The sequence below is a fragment of the Corvus kubaryi genome, unplaced genomic scaffold, assembly GCF_017639235.1.
Source record: "Corvus kubaryi isolate FWS band 111438036 unplaced genomic scaffold, C.kubaryi_AGA036_p1.0 37385, whole genome shotgun sequence".
Lineage (NCBI taxonomy): Eukaryota > Metazoa > Chordata > Aves > Passeriformes > Corvidae > Corvus > Corvus kubaryi.
This window is the reverse complement of record NW_024581127.1, coordinates 13,959,948-13,975,879: the sequence shown is the minus strand read 5'-3', so window position 1 is coordinate 13,975,879 and position 15,932 is coordinate 13,959,948. Positions and strand designations below refer to the sequence as shown.

The following is a 15,932-nucleotide window of genomic DNA, read 5'->3' as shown; positions in this document are numbered from 1 at the left end:
CTAACACTGAGGATCTCTAGACACCACAAGCCAGAGCTACAGAACTGCCATCTCAGAAAAGATAAAATCTTTTAAGAGCTATGCCTGGTTTTAAGGTCAGAGATAGTCATTCTTCTTCTCCACTGAAGCCATAAAAGTACAATGTTTAAAAAGCCTTGTGGCTCAGTAGGTACTCTAGCAGCAATTTCTAGTGCTGCTGTAATTGAGGTTGCATCAATATTTTCACAATAAAACATACTGCCAGAAAAGTAATTCCATGCTGTAAGCTGACACAGAAGATCTTGTACCAGGCACAAATCCTTCAGCACCATGAGTTTAGTTTGTATGACTTTTAGCTAAGAAGTTGGAAGAAAAGAGAAAGCAAGAAGAAAAGTCTTATAAATGGAAGTCAACAATGTAGGATTAAGTAATGTTCAAACAGAATTGGTGGTGCAGATGGTTTATTCCAAACACACATACAACACCTGCTAAACATAGTCATGAAACCTGTACCTGAAAAAGATTGAAAAGCTGAAATGTCTAAAATAGAGAAGAGTGTATGAATAAAAGTTACTTGTTTTAGGGATTTCTTAGAAAGGGCTGTTCTTTTGGTTTGTTTCTTCCATATTTTGAAAGAAAAAATGAGGGGTTTTTTGTATATTTTCACCCACCTGCTCTGGGTACTTGCTTCCAACTATCTCTGCCACAGTGTTAAAGGATGGAGAGTCTGGATAGGTCTTAGCACACATCTTCAGGTGCACAACAATCTTAGTGCCGCGGAGAGACATTCGTGACATCATTTCAGCATCTTCCACAGAGATGCAAGCTGTGGGAATTTGGGGTACATCAGGCTGGTAACTCTGCCCCCCAGTATGCGGACTGTTAAAAAAAACCAAAACCAACACAGTATTAACAACTCAGCTCTGTAATTTTTTTAGCATTACCGTAGAATTATTAAAAAGAATACATTCATGACCATCCCCACCATATTCTCAAAAGGGACATAGTTACAATTTTTAATAAACCTTTTGACAAAATACATCAAGTGTTTTTACACTAATCAGAATATCTGACTGTTACTATTATATAGAAATCTAGAAATCTATTCTTTGTCAGCTCTATTTAGGTCAGTGCCATGCTTTGACAGGCCTTGATATCACACTCTATTCACTGCTTTACCAGAAAGAAAACCAATGAAAAGTCTAAGTGAACAGGTTGCCATAAGTGCATTTTTTTCCTGTGACAAGTAACGAAATTAAAATTCACTACTAAATTTTAATGCTATTTTCCAAATAACAGGAATTGCAGAACAGATGAGGTTGGCAGGAAGCTCTGGAGGTCATCTGGACCAGCCCCCCTGCTCCAGCAGGCCACCCAAAACCAGTTGCCCAGAACCATGCACAATGTGTAAAAATCATCACCTGTGAGTCTTCTCAGAGTAGCAGACACATTTTGTTAATACATTTAAACAATGACAACAAAAATTAAAATTGGGTTATTTTTAAGTCTTCTAAACTGGAAAAAACCCCACTTAATTCCTGGAGGAGATGTTAAGGAGGAAAGGAGAAATCTGCCTTGTAAGGTTATAGATTAGGTAAAATGGAAGAGATTATTCAGTTCTATTTGTTTAGAAGTATAAATCCTTCTTAGCAATAACAAGTCATATTATCATCAATAACATAACCCACAGAGCAGATATGTATAAATATTTATTGGACATGAAAATTCTAAAAAACAGTTACAGAGGTCTTGCAGGAGCTGTTTCAGAGCATAGATAGAGCTGCTTATTGAGTGGCAACAGTTCAGGAAATTGTTGCTCCCAGTTATTTACAGCTGAACCTCAATCAAAGGCTGGTGCCTCTTCCCATCAGCTTTGCAGGTCAGGTGACCCATAGCTCACCTTTGAAATAATGTTTGCCCTGAAACTCGGAATCTCTTGTGCCATGAAATACTCCCTGAGTGGGATAAACTCACGTAGACTTATAAGTTCAGATCCTTTTTTCCATTTTTTTCTTTCCCTTTGTTGGAAAAAAAGAAAAGGCACCCCTTATCCCCACTTTTAAACTGCAATAACTTGCTGCATATGTTTAATATTTCTTTGAGTGTTTGGGGATAAACTCAGCATGCCAATCAACAGACTTTCCAAACAATGTAAAATAAACAACAGACTGAAAAAAAAAAAGAGAGATGACAACTTCATGTACTAATGTTAAAAAACCCCAACCCTATGTTCAGCAACTGAGCAGAAACTGTTTGTTTCTACTCGTTTTAAATGAATGCTTTCTCCTATATCTTCTGGCAAGTTTATGTCTTAGTATTAACATGCTGTGAATGCTCAATTGCAGTAATTCAAGTTTTATCACTGATTTCACCATCCCTGTTATTTCTCAGAAACCCCTAAAATTGTATTTGTTTCTCCAATTTAAGCAGCAACTATGTTTCTTGCAGATGCTCCATCCTGATGTTCCACCACAAGTATGGATAAGGCTTCTGACAACTCACTATGATTCACACGTGCTTATACACCTCAAGTGAATGAACACTTGCAGGTACAAAATTTACCCAGCTAGCCCAAAAAATAAACCTTGAAGTCACCCAGAAGTTCCATTTATATGCTCAAACTACTACTTTGCCAAGATTACAAAGGTAAATCCTACTACCCAAATTAAGACCTATTGGCACAGGCAGGCAGGGCCAGCAACAGCTCAGATGATACCAGGACCTGGCAGGAATGGATGACTGTCCAAATGATTTCTACAAAAAGGGAAATGGACCATAAGCATGATCACTACAAAGACACAAAGCAATATCACAGTACTGTATATTCCTAATGCTACAAGGCAAACTCACATAGAAAACATTTGTGGCAGACACTAAGCATCCCGGGATGCACCTGATTAAAGTTTACATGCATGCAAAACATACCATGTGTTAAAGTATATCATCAACATAATAAACTGCTTAATAAAGTGCCAAAGAGTACATTTAAAAAATCTAAATAATGCAAATTAAGCACCTTTTATGCAGAGATAACCAAGAACTGGAAAGGCTACTGACCATATGGCAAGACCTGAGCAAGCATTAACTAAACAAAATAGAAATTACTAGCATACTCTGTGTGTAACAGATAGAGAGAAGCATTCCTGAGTTTGGCTCAAAACAGGGCAAAGAGGATGTAGTTCAGGATAAGCAGGAGAAAGAATTTTTTGGGGAGGAGGGTGGTGGGGAGGGATGACAAGGAGGATTTTTTTTCATGGAGTTTGAACAAACAAGATTTTGTGACTATTATTTCAAAAGAAGAAGGATCTTACTTAAAAAAAATCAAACTCTCTCGCATTTACCATTCCTTGCACCTTGAACAGAGAGGAAAGCATCATATAAAAGCAGCTATAGAGATCACAAAGCAACCCTGACTCTGAATCAGCATTCAACTTTACAACATTGGTACCTACAGGCAAGCAAGGTGCACCTCTGGCATTTCCACTAACACCGGGGAGTGATGTCAGCATCTGCTGCTTCAAACACACACTCTCTCTGAAAAATACTGTCATCCAACAAAGCCTAAATTAATTCTGCAAAACTTTAAGGGTAATTAGGCCATTTAATATATGATATCCCCAGTCCAACACCATAGTTTGGTGTTCAGAAGAGATGGTAAGTAGTTCTTCCACTATTTTTTATTTACTTAACAAAAGCACCTGTTTTGATTTTAGATCTAATGAATCACCTCATATCCATATTTAAACTATTAACTGAAAACATATTAATGTTAATACAAACTCATCATTCTTGTTCAACAGCTGACAAGATTCAGATAAATAAAGTGGTTGAGTTTTCCTTTTCATAAACCCCTAGATTTCACATCTTGGAAAAGTATTTAAGAGAAGTGTCATGGTATGAATAACAGCAGAGAAAATGCTCAAAAAAAAAAAGAGCACATTTTCTCTGTTAAAAGTACATGTCAAATGACTAGTAAGAAACAGATGTGTGTTCTATCTTACACGGAAGTGTAAAGGGAGGCTAAAAAACTCAAAAAGCAGCTAGTTAGTTTCTCTTCTGAGTAAAACAATCAAATGTGGAGAAACTAAAAAATCTGGATGAAAAGATGCGCTGCTGGTGTAAGGTCAGTTCTAACTCTTGTTACTGTGGTAGCTGACCTTGCATGCTTCATTACTTTGTTCCTGCACTTCCAACCCATATCTCTGAGATAAGCTAAAATGCCCAGGGAAAAATGAACCGTGTAAGAACCAGTGCTTCAAGCTAAACTGGATGCTCTGATGGAAAACAGATCTCAAGTAGAAGCCTTAGGAAATGATAGCAATCTCCTAAAGGGAGAAGTAACCACAATATTACAAGAACTCTAACATGGCTAAAAGAAAAAAAAAAAACCAAAGAAAACAACCCAACCAATCAAAACTTGATTATACAAAAGCTTAGAAAGATTTCTTTCAGCCATTTACACACACCCTCAATGCACCATTCTTCACATCAACCTCAAAAAGCAATCTAGAGTTGGGAAATATAAAATCTGTGTTGCATAAGTATTGCCAGTGTTGTCTTAAGTTTGCTCATTCAGACAAACACATTACAAGACTCTAATTACATATGTGACCACCCATTTCCTACAGGACCCATGCAAAATTCACTGTATGAACCACATGTAAACTAAAAATTCATATCAGATCAGCTAGTTAATATTGACTTAAATAATGAAATACACTCCTGAATGGAACCACGACTACATTAATCACCAGCTGTACCCACAGCAAGATCACAGCCTTAACTCTGTAACAGGCTCACATCTTCCTCATACTTTGCTTTTGTTTTTTCACTTGTATATTCTACATATCACAGAAAACCCCCTCATCATATACGAAGCTTTACACTTTAAAGGGAGCGATGGAACATACTGTAGCAGAACAGAAGGGAAACTAAATATCTTGCTCTGACAGTTAGCTATGGAGAGTAGCTATTCACGAGTGCCTCATGCCTGTAACTTTCTCTGCATCAGGAGCAGCATGGCAAAGCCTGAACTCCATGCAAGTAAATCCCCTTTTCCAGCACCATAAAGTCCTTACAAAACAAAAGCTGTCACTGTGCGCACTCCAACTGTGTATCCTCTTCCAAGATTCTCACCATTATCTGGATAGAAAGGCCAAACTGTAATTGCAATTAGTCAAAATGTCAAAAGTATTGTTAATCTTCTCAGAAGAATTAGGTCTATGAAAATAAAATCAGTACTATTCCCCATTTACAACCACTTGGCAAAATATAAAAGAAATAAATTCAGCCTAATTTTGTGTTTCTGTCATCATTTGTCCCAAGATTTGCTTGCTTTGTTTGCTTCTTATATTGTCTTTGTAAGATTTGATTTCTTGGTTTACAGTAAGCTGAAAAGATATCAAGACTGTCAAATTCAAAATCAAAGAGGAATACACACAGAAAATTTTAAGAAACTGCAGAGTAAAAATACAATAAAAATTGAATTAAATAAAACAGTAGTCTGTTACCAAGATTAGAATATCTGGAATCCAGCCATACAGTGTCTCTTCAAGATTTCTTTGCACCAATCTTTAACTGATGCAGCATCAGCACAAGTGTAATGGAGTGTAGGAAAGGCTCCAGAAGCTACCAGCCTTACCAAGGAAAATACCCTTTGAAGAAGAACATAGCATTATTCTGTTACCACATGGACTCCATTTAAATTAACATTTAGAAAACTGCTAGGCACTTGTTAAAATTAGGCTTTACCAAACAAGCACAACAGCCTTGCCATAAATACACGTGTCTTAAGTTACAGAATGTAACTTACACACATATGTTTGTATTTCATTATAATATTCAGTAACACAAGCACCAAGAGAATTCTCCAATAAGTACAGAATTTTTAAAAATAGCATGGATTAGATATGGTTTGCCAAACAGGAAGCAGAAAACAACTCTGATTAGTAAAACGATCAACTGAAGTTCAATGAATTCTACCCTGGAACTATCCAACTTCTGGGAAAGTAGAACAGCTTTCCAAGAATCTGTAGGAAGTGGAAGTTTGCATCAGCTGCTCTTCAACTGAAAAAGAAACTTGCTGGATCTTACAGACACGAAGATGACTCTCCAGCAGCTGACATCTTGAGGGAACTATTTAAGTAATACACCTGTTTGGCCTCCTTCTGCTCAGTACAAATCACCAAGCTCTGTCCTTCTGTGTTTACATCCCTGCCTTGTGAGAATGCAGCTGCCTGCTGCACGCTACCATAGGTACATTAGGAGAGTACTCCTGGAGCAAACGCCACTGACAATCCTGATTGCCAGCAGCTGCAAGGATTCTGGCTTCATAGGCTTTGTTTTTCATTTTTTTGTTGAATTACTAGCTTCTCAGCCTTGAGCACAAGTCTTATTTATATTTTCAGTGACTCTCTCTACCACCACAGACCAATGTGCACACAGGAAATATTCAGAAAACCTCACTGAGAACAGATGTTATATTTTATACCTAAAGGAAGAATATAAATAAATACAAACAAACAAACAAGAAATCAAAACCCAAAACGACAAACCCCCCATTTTCTTTACTTGGAAAGCAGCAAATCAGACAAAGAGGAATCACAAGGCTAGCAACACAAAAGCAAACTGAGTAAGAGCTAGCTGTCTAGAACACTGATCTGTTGTTCATACCTTCTCCATTTAATTATGTTTTTCATTATTATAATTAACTCTTACATCAAAATCATCATGCACAAGTGGGTGTGAAGAGTCATTAGAGCTTTCAGGGTACCATGTCAGTCCTTCCAAGTCTCTGATACATTACAAATAAGGAGTAGCAGAGAGGGTCAAGCTCTCCCACACACAGGCATATACATACACACCAGAAACATGAGTCTGCCCTGGCACTGAATATAATACATCATGGGGCAGTACAGGGAGGTTCCTCCTCCTGTCAAAAGATGGTCATGGTAAAGGGTAACACTCAGCCAACACTCAGAGAGTTGAAGGAAAAGGGTAGGGATAGAGGATATTGGTCTTACCACCATAAAACTTCTCCCTTTTAATCAGCTGACCACTGAGGTAAATATAGGGGAGCAAGGTCTAAAAGGAGGCAAAAGAAAGTCTCAAATTCACAGAACAGGGTATGGATGGTGCTTTTCTCCTTTCCTTCCTTCTCTGCACAACACACCATTCAGAACAATATGTTCTTTGGACACTATCCTCCATAAAAACTGAACTTACCTTAAACTCATATGCATTTAGGAATACCTTCTCCCTCCAATAAGATGTGGCAATGCAAACGAAGTCTCACGAAGATACATTTTTAAAGTGTAAAAAGTTAAGACTTGAGTATCAACAGGAATACAAAGGTAGTCTAGGAAAAAAACATAAGGTAGGAATGGGAGTGACAGAGGGTAAACATGTCTCTGGAGTCAGCAGGAGATAAAACATCTTAGTACCAAAGGCAACTATGTGGACAGATTAAAGGGGAGAGTTTTTTAAAGTAAAGAACTAGACAGTAGAATAACATAGTTACTGTCACCTCAGATAGCATGGAATTAAATCCCAGAAGTAAAATAGAAGAGAGGGAATGAAGAAATCTAGTAATCTTTTCTTCAGTTTATGAGTACAACCGTTTCCACTGAAACATTTCCATTAACCTCTACAGAAGGGGGTGGGAGAGCAGGAGAGAAGACTTAAAAACCTAACCGAATGTGAAGAAGAAAGAGAAGGGACTGACTGGATTCAATTTCAAGTAGTGAGCAAACTAAAAGCCACTGCAAGACACTTGTCCAGGTGAGCCACTCTATTTTCTGAAAAAAACCTGAAACTCAGAAACATCTTCACTACATAAATGCTTCTTTCACTCCCACACATCTAATTACTATAGAATATTAAACACCTTTTTGATGTTCTGTTAAACAATCCAATACCTTTGCCATTCAAATAAAAAAGAGAATTAAAAATATGTTAGTAAAAACAATACAGAGGGGTTTACCACTTATTTTTCCTCTCAACTGAGAGATTTCAGTAGTGTCACTTGAAAGGGACTCCTTTAACTTTACCTGATTATTACATTTGCCTGTTATCTAGTTTACACATTATACAATTACACTTATGCAATGTAAAATGCAATATTAATGACTAAGTGATAAGAAAACTTTATCTAATAGTGTATTACACTTATTTGATAAAATCATTCTCCAATAAATGGTACATTTTTATTTCCAAAATTCAGGCAAGTCTTGCCTATCAGTTCAAAGTTACAGATACCCTGAATTTTTCATTTTTGAACCTGAAATCCACTGTAAGCAGAAAAGTTCTTTTTAGAAAAAGAATGTATTTTTAAAGTTCATTATAGTATTATAACTCCAGTGAACAACTAAATATTGAGCAGCCCAGCAAAATGTCATGCCAAGTGTGAGTGTTCTTTCCCCAGCTGTATTTGTTGACTGTGGCAGATTCTCCCAAAAGCTTCATAATGTACATCAGATGAAATAAAATTCCCAATAGGTATGTATTTCCTCTGAACAGCTCCTTTCCTGGCAATTAATTGTGTCTGGGAAACGAAGAGTGTCAGGCTGAAAAAAAATTAAAAATTTCCAGTGCAAGCCATGGTTGAGAGAATGATTGAATAAATTCTGGGGATCTTCCCGTGCTACACATTTCTTTGGGAGCATGCAGGAGAAACACCTGGTACAGAGCAGTTTTCATAAAGAAATTAATATAGGGGTTTTCTGAGAAAGTAGTTAAGTCTTGAGTATTCAAGTAATTTTCCTTCCCCAAAAGGAAAAGAGAAATTTCTGATGAAATGCAACACTTTCTCACTGTTTTGTTTTTGATATCAAGTTTGTTGTGCTCTTCAACATACACTGTATAGTCATACTGTTTTGCTTAATGTTTGATGGTTTGTGCTCTTCCCATTTAATCCTGGAGATACAGCAATTCCTTCATCATCTTCTGAATGGGAGAGAAAAGATTATTCTCAATTCCACTTTTGCAGTTTATGGGTTTCTTTAATATCTAATATAGAGTGCCTATGAGAGTCTGTGCTGGAAGAGAGATTATCTAAAACAATATAATTTTCTCTCATTTTCATTAGTTGATCCATGTTGCTCAGGAAAATGCTGTCAGAAAAAAGGTAGCAGGCTGGAGGCTGGTACAATAATGATCATCACTTTTACAGTCTGTACATAAATTAAAACACACCAATTATTTTGGACCTTAACCAAGAGATACAGGCACACAGCCAGTCAGATCAGATGAATTGTTGAGGTGACATGGATTTAGGGACATGATGAGATTCCAGACTACCTGAAAAGTGACAGCTGTGAGAATGCCAGAGCTCTCCAAGCCCACCCCTGGTAGCTCCAGGAGAAGAGAACTGCCAGAGAGGACCACAGGCTTCCCCACTTCCTCCTCACCCATGTGTCCAGGGTCTCACTCGTGTTCAGGCAGCCTCCATGAGGAGAGGCATGCAGCGAGTCACCTGCACTCAGCCTTGGGTACACCTCACAGCCTTAGGGCTCAATACAGGAAAAAAATGAAGATAACTTAGTGCAACACTGCAAGACAGTAACAGAATGAAGTGAGAATTTTATTCCCAATGTTCAGGTGCTAAGTAGTTATTATTCCCCCACCCCCAAAGTACACTGTGCAAGAAAATTATCTCCCTGATTGTGAGTGATTAATGTTAACACTGAGACCATGTATATAACTTCATGAATAATATTAATAGAAATTTTTTTTAAAACTATACCTACTTAGAAAGAAGAGTTCATATAATTTTTAGAAGCAGAACTGTGTTTTACAAGCTAATACACACAGGCTGAATTACCTTGCAGCTGTCAAGCTAAAATTTCTTCCTCTAAAATACTCTATACTACATTTCTGTGTAAGTGTAGTGGAGTTACTTAAATTATTCACTGGAAATTGTACTTGTTTCAAATCTACCATGTCTATAAACAGATACTAAATTATACAGAACTCAAATGAGTGCAATTCATAACTATTTATCACATAGTTTAAAGCAATTGTTCTGTAAGCGCAGCTCAAAGATCACCTGCAGTTTGCAAAGCCTTTGTACCCTCAGCTCTCAAAGTGGGCTTTTAATAATTTCATCTACATGAAGATAAACTTTCACTGATTTGCAGGTGAATCTTGTGATGTAGCCCGTACACTGATTAATAAACAAAACTCCTGTTTTAAGGGGACAGTGCTTGATCCTTGATCTGACCACTGAACAGTTCACCTGCAATGAACAGTTGATGGTTGATGTGACCCAAGATACACTGCAAATCACACAGCAGCACTTCTTGCTGCCAGAGCTATGAAACTGTTGAGCAGCTTTGCTGAAAAAATGCTGATAAAACAACTTTTCCTTGGAAGGTCATGATTTGTCGAACATTTGGGGGAAACAGACCTGTCTACAAACATCCTTATGAAACCCTGACAGTAAGACTGTCCAGCTCACAAGCTCTGCTCCCTGTTAAGCTTTGGAATGTCCTCCTGAAAAACTCATGTGGAGGTGGAAATAACAGTGCATTTGTGGCTAGAATTTCTGCCACAAACATATCTGGACTAAAACTATACAAAACTAAAAGCTTCAGACACCTTATGTGGGAGACCCTAGAGGACAGAATGGAATTCTCCTTTTCATTTCTCAGGAAATTTCCACAGACAAGCGTCACCTAGAAGTCTAATGCTTCCCAGTGGTGTTCTCCAGTTCTTTGTCATCTTATTGCAATTGCCAGGATTCTGGCAAACTTTCACTAACTCTTAAGCCACTCCATTAAGTAAAATCAAAATAGTGAAGGAATAAAAAATACCACTCTATGTGGGAAGGGTTAAAGGAATCCATCACTGATTGTCACTCAGAAGTACCATACAAAGATTTGCATGACTCAACCTAATTTTAGACCCTGAAAAACAGTTACACTTCTAAAAATATAAGTTGCAGCTGCACTTGTTATTCCAAGTAGCTCTGATAAAGTTTTCTCATGGGTCTGCCTATTGCATTTCTGGCAAGACTGAAATGTTAGCATCCTCTCAGACACTGCAGCACACCATTTCTGTTTTCCTAGATTGTCAGCATTATAAACTCAGTAAAAGAAGAGGGGAAAAATCCCCATAGTTTTGTGGAGGTACAGCCTTGGATGGCCTCTCAGATGAACTCTACTGCCCAGGATTCTGGCTGCATCTGGACAGTGTTGAGTCCCTTCTCGTCTTTGAGCTTGAGCACAAAAGTACATCCCTCTAATGGCCTTTATGGAGATGCAGAGCATGTACTCAAGTTGCCTGGTCCCTTCACATAGTTTCTGGCACTCCAGTGCCCCCCCAACCGCAACCTTCTCAGACCCCCAAACTGGGAACCCTGAAAATTGTTCTTTCCTTCTACAGAGGCTGCAGATAGAAATACTCAGAGGGAGACACAAACTCTCCTCAAAGAAGGATCACAAACTACTTCCTGAAGAGGTGCAACCAATACACAGATTACAGAAGAATAGCTAAAACCTCCTTACATCTCTCCTGTGAATTCACTCTTTCCAAACCTCAGATTTTTGGCAAAATCACATCTGAATCCCAGAACCTGATCTCTAAAGTTCATGTTTTTCTTGATGATATAAAATTGTTACTAAGGAAAAGCTTTTTATTTTATTGAAATTCCAGCTCCTTTGTGCTCTTGTCAGTGTTGTTCAACTCTCTCACAGTGAGTTATTACTGAATTGAATTCAAATCCTTTGAGTTACAGTCAACAAATTATTTTTAAGCATTTACATTTGAAAATACGATATTCCTACATAAAAAACCTGTATTTTCTGTCATTCGCCTCCTGCCAGAGCCTTCCCACAGATCTGAATCTCAATCTAGCAGAATTCAACACTCAAACTAAAAAACCTGAGAGAACCCCATGGTTATATAATGGATTATTTATCAGCAGTAGTCACCCACTGCTACATGGTAATACAACTGTTACTTGGTTTTGGCACACACAAATTGTTGCAGAATCTACTATTGACTATATAAACACAGTTTAGAAGAGCTGACTTTTAATGTTGTGTTCTTTACAGTAAACAATGTACAACTGTTATCCTAAATTAACATTCAAAAAGTACTAATACTTCTTATAAACAGGGAAAGAGAGAGAATACTGTGAACTGCTGAAGATCCCACAGGGGCACAAGGCAGAGTGATGAATGGAACTTCAGAACCCCTGGGTTTTGTTGATTCACATCATTATTCTCCCTCATTTGATACAAGTATCCTTTGTTCTTCAGTGCACAAATGTCGAGAATCAATCTGGATTTTTCAGAGCTAAACAGTACACAGTTTCAATATTTCTTGTTGAGGTATTTTTGTGTGCTTCACAGTCACAAGCAAACTAATGTGAAGAAATCCAAACAGATACATGTCAGAAATTATGTGATACCTTTCTGCTCCTTATTCTTAGAAGTTCTTTTGCATTCACAATGGATTAAAAAGCCGTGAAGTGCAGTCAAAGCTTAATCCTGCTTAATAATAATAATAATAATGAGCAGAAGCATATAAAAGACAACCCCTCTCTGTTTCACAGGGTATTTGCAGTATTCACATTAGACAGCCAAGGCAGAAGTACTGTGAATAGTGACCAGGAAATAAAGGCAAGGTGAAACAGTTTAGCAGAAGTCACAGACCCTAGTCACCTAACCAGCTAATGGAAACAATCTATAAACACCAAACAAGAGTCAGATTTAAAAAGCAAAGTTGGAAGAGAACAAAGTTACAGCTTTAGGTTTGTACCACTGTCCAAAATATAGAAACAAAATGAGAGAAAGTAAAAGATGCCTGAAGGAGTGGACAACAGGCAAGTAATCAAAGCTGGCATCACTGGCAGAGCAGAGACAGGAGCTGGCACCTCTCATTTAATAAACCAGATGGAGAAGGATTTTCACCATTTAGCCCTACCCTGCAGGCAAGACAAAAGCATTAGTATTTGATGCAACAAGATGGACACAATAAGAGAAACGCAGGTGACTGATTGGATTTGAAGGGGAAAACAAATCTGGAGAAAAGGATTAAAGTAATTGAAATGGTTACACTTCTGAGGCACAAGACCTTGCTTCTACAGGGAAGAACCCATTATTACTGTTGGCCATCAACACCAGCCTACCTCTAGAAGACAATTCCAAACAACTGTGGAACAATTGGCTCTGACTTCCTAAAAACACAAGTCAAAATTTGTGTGCCATAAACAAAGGGTTTCATCATACAAATAGGTCTATCTAATCATACTTAAATGTCTGACATACATCATAGCAAAGATAACACAGCAGGGTGAGGCCATCCTATGGGAAGACAACACCTAATGAAATAACACAGAAATATCCTACCATATGGACAAGCCACAAGTAAGACTGTGGGAAGAGGAAGAAACAACAGAAACAAGAGGCCACCTGCCCTCTGAAAAACAGTGCAAGCATTCTTGTAAAGAGAAATCATAGTATGTTGGAATAACATACACATTTAATCACATGTTTTAGCAAACAAGGCAAAACAAAATGAGGAATTTGCATTTCCAAATCCTCTGCACTCCTGGGGCATTAACCAGAGAGATTGTGGGTATTAACAGTTGACTAGCAATCAAATATATTTTAAAATTGGCACCCATATTTGGTTGCTTGTTTGTTTTACATAAGTAAAAAGCTATACATTGAAATAAAATTTTGTATTGTATACATGCACATAAATCCAGCCAAAGTCCCTACAAAAATCTGTGTTCACTTTTGGAAATCAGCAGTAAACCTTGAAAAGAATACTTCAGGTGCTTTAGAGCAGATACAATGTTTCCTAAATAAAACTTCAATATATATAGGCTGAAATGGTTCTGTAATATGTAGATAAATTTGAGTAACATTGTCAAATTAAGAATAATGCCAAATAGATTTAGAAAAAGTATCCTGAGCAATACAGGAAGTAGAAACAATACTCAGTGGGAAATACAAACTGGAAAACCATGAAAATAATGGAAAAAGACATGCAAATAATAAAATTGGAGGGGCAGGTAAATCTTTACAGTAGACCTCTTTACAAGCTGTTTCAGAATTGCCCGGACCAAAATTTAAAAAGTGAGTTGCTGTGTAACATGAAAGTAATCCTAGAGTACATGAAGAAACAGAGGCTTTCCTCTCTCCCTTTAAAAAAAAATTTTGTTTGTTTTTGCTGGGTTTTTTTAATTGTTGTTTTATTGTTGTATTATTGTTTATTGTCCATATTGTTGTTTCAAAGGACAATTGTATATTGTCCTTTGAAAAAAGGAGAATATTAGGCTACGACACCTCAAACACCAATTCTGTAGCATTCTGCACAAACATGCTGGTACTATTCAATCTTTTCCAGTTGTCTGGGGACAAATGCTCATGTGCTCTGGATATGAACACTGCAGATAAAGTCCACAGTTACTGCACTTTTAGAGAAGAAACGAAGAATTACAGAGAAACAAAACAACAGTCCACATACTTCTCAGATCTTATCATCAGCTGAAAATACACAAATTGCTAAACTAATTCACTGGCACTGTGTTACTCGGATCCCTCTCTGTAATCTTTATCTGCTTTTGTGTTGTCAGGTTTTCCTTCAATCCTCCACATTTATGGTCATCACATATAGTGAGACACTTGGTGTAATCAAGAAAACCGAATATAGCGAGAACATTAAAACAAACCTGAAATTGATAGGTCAAGACATTACAATAATGTCAGAGGGTTCTGAACTTACTAATAGGGTTTTCATAGGCATCCCAACTCATACAGACTCAGAAGAGATTGGCAGCACCAAAGAAAGATGGAGCTGATTAGGGAGAAACAGAAAATCATGGTAAATTGCTGAAGTTCCTGGTGCTCAACCCACAGCAAGCACAGCTGTAACTCCTTACAGACCAGGGCATGAAACCCAAAACTTGGCAGTTTTATACACTCAGCATCTTAATATACATGAACCAGTAATGCAAAGGTGGAATAAACCTTAGTAACTTCAGAATATGACCAAACCCAATCAGTGGGTGCTCATGATACTCAAACAAGATCAGAGTTAACCATGATATGAGTGGTCATCTAGCCACCAACAAAATGTATGACTCAGTAATGTGAGGAGAGTCCAGAAGACAAGAAAAAAACCAATGGAATACTACATTGATAAAGATTTGCCTTGGGAAGTTATTGGTGAAGAAGCCAGGATTTCAATAGAGCTGTTATCCTCACAGCATCTTTCTAGATAACAGAGTCTATAAAAAAAGATTTTACTAGCCCTTTACCAACCTCTACCAAAGTTACAGGACACTGCTTGTATGACTAGACACTAAATGGATGAAACTCTTCACAATTACACCATATTCCTGATCAGAAGGAGTCAAAACCAGGAGGAGGTAGAGAAAGCTCTTGTTAGTCTCATCAGCATTTTAGTGACTTTGTAAGAAAACAAATATGCCAGGTGTATGAATTTACACAGAGACTGCAGATATCACATCAAGCCCCGTCTACTGGAAAAAACCCCAAAACAACCAAAACACAGAGTTATGCAGTTCAAAGCAAAAGAAAGGAAAAAAGTTTGGCAAAAGCTAAAGAGAAATTTGGACTGAAGAAACATCTACAGATTTCTCACTATTATGAAGTTACCTGAAATTTGACTCCTTATTCGCTGTGGAAATAGCAAGAACCCCCTGTACAACACGATAATCTCCTAAAACACAGGCTCCATTTCTTCTAGCAACATCTAAATTATCTTTCTGACAGCTAGGATTTGCCCAAAAATGAGCACAAAGACTGCACTGAAGAATTCAGTCTGGCACGTTGACCTTAAGGGAACATAGGAAGCAAAGTAAAAATTAATGAATTGTCAGTCAACAACATTTACAGACATCCTGGAGGGAAAGCCTCTAAGTGCAGGGCAAACGCCACAGCACACCACCAATTCATACCTCTAAGGGCAGCAAGACA

The 15,932-nt window shown here is 37.6% G+C and overlaps 1 protein-coding gene across 1 annotated transcript in view; it reads right to left on the bottom strand.

Moving 5' to 3' along the window:
- The window catches only part of CPQ (carboxypeptidase Q), a 149,090-nt gene that overhangs the window by 97,014 nt on the left and 36,144 nt on the right, over window positions 1–15,932 (bottom strand). Inside the window, exon 4 of the mRNA XM_042036244.1 lies at window positions 651–858. Within this exon, the coding sequence (XP_041892178.1) occupies window positions 651–858 (208 nt within the window). The remainder of the gene's footprint in view (window positions 1–650; window positions 859–15,932) is intronic.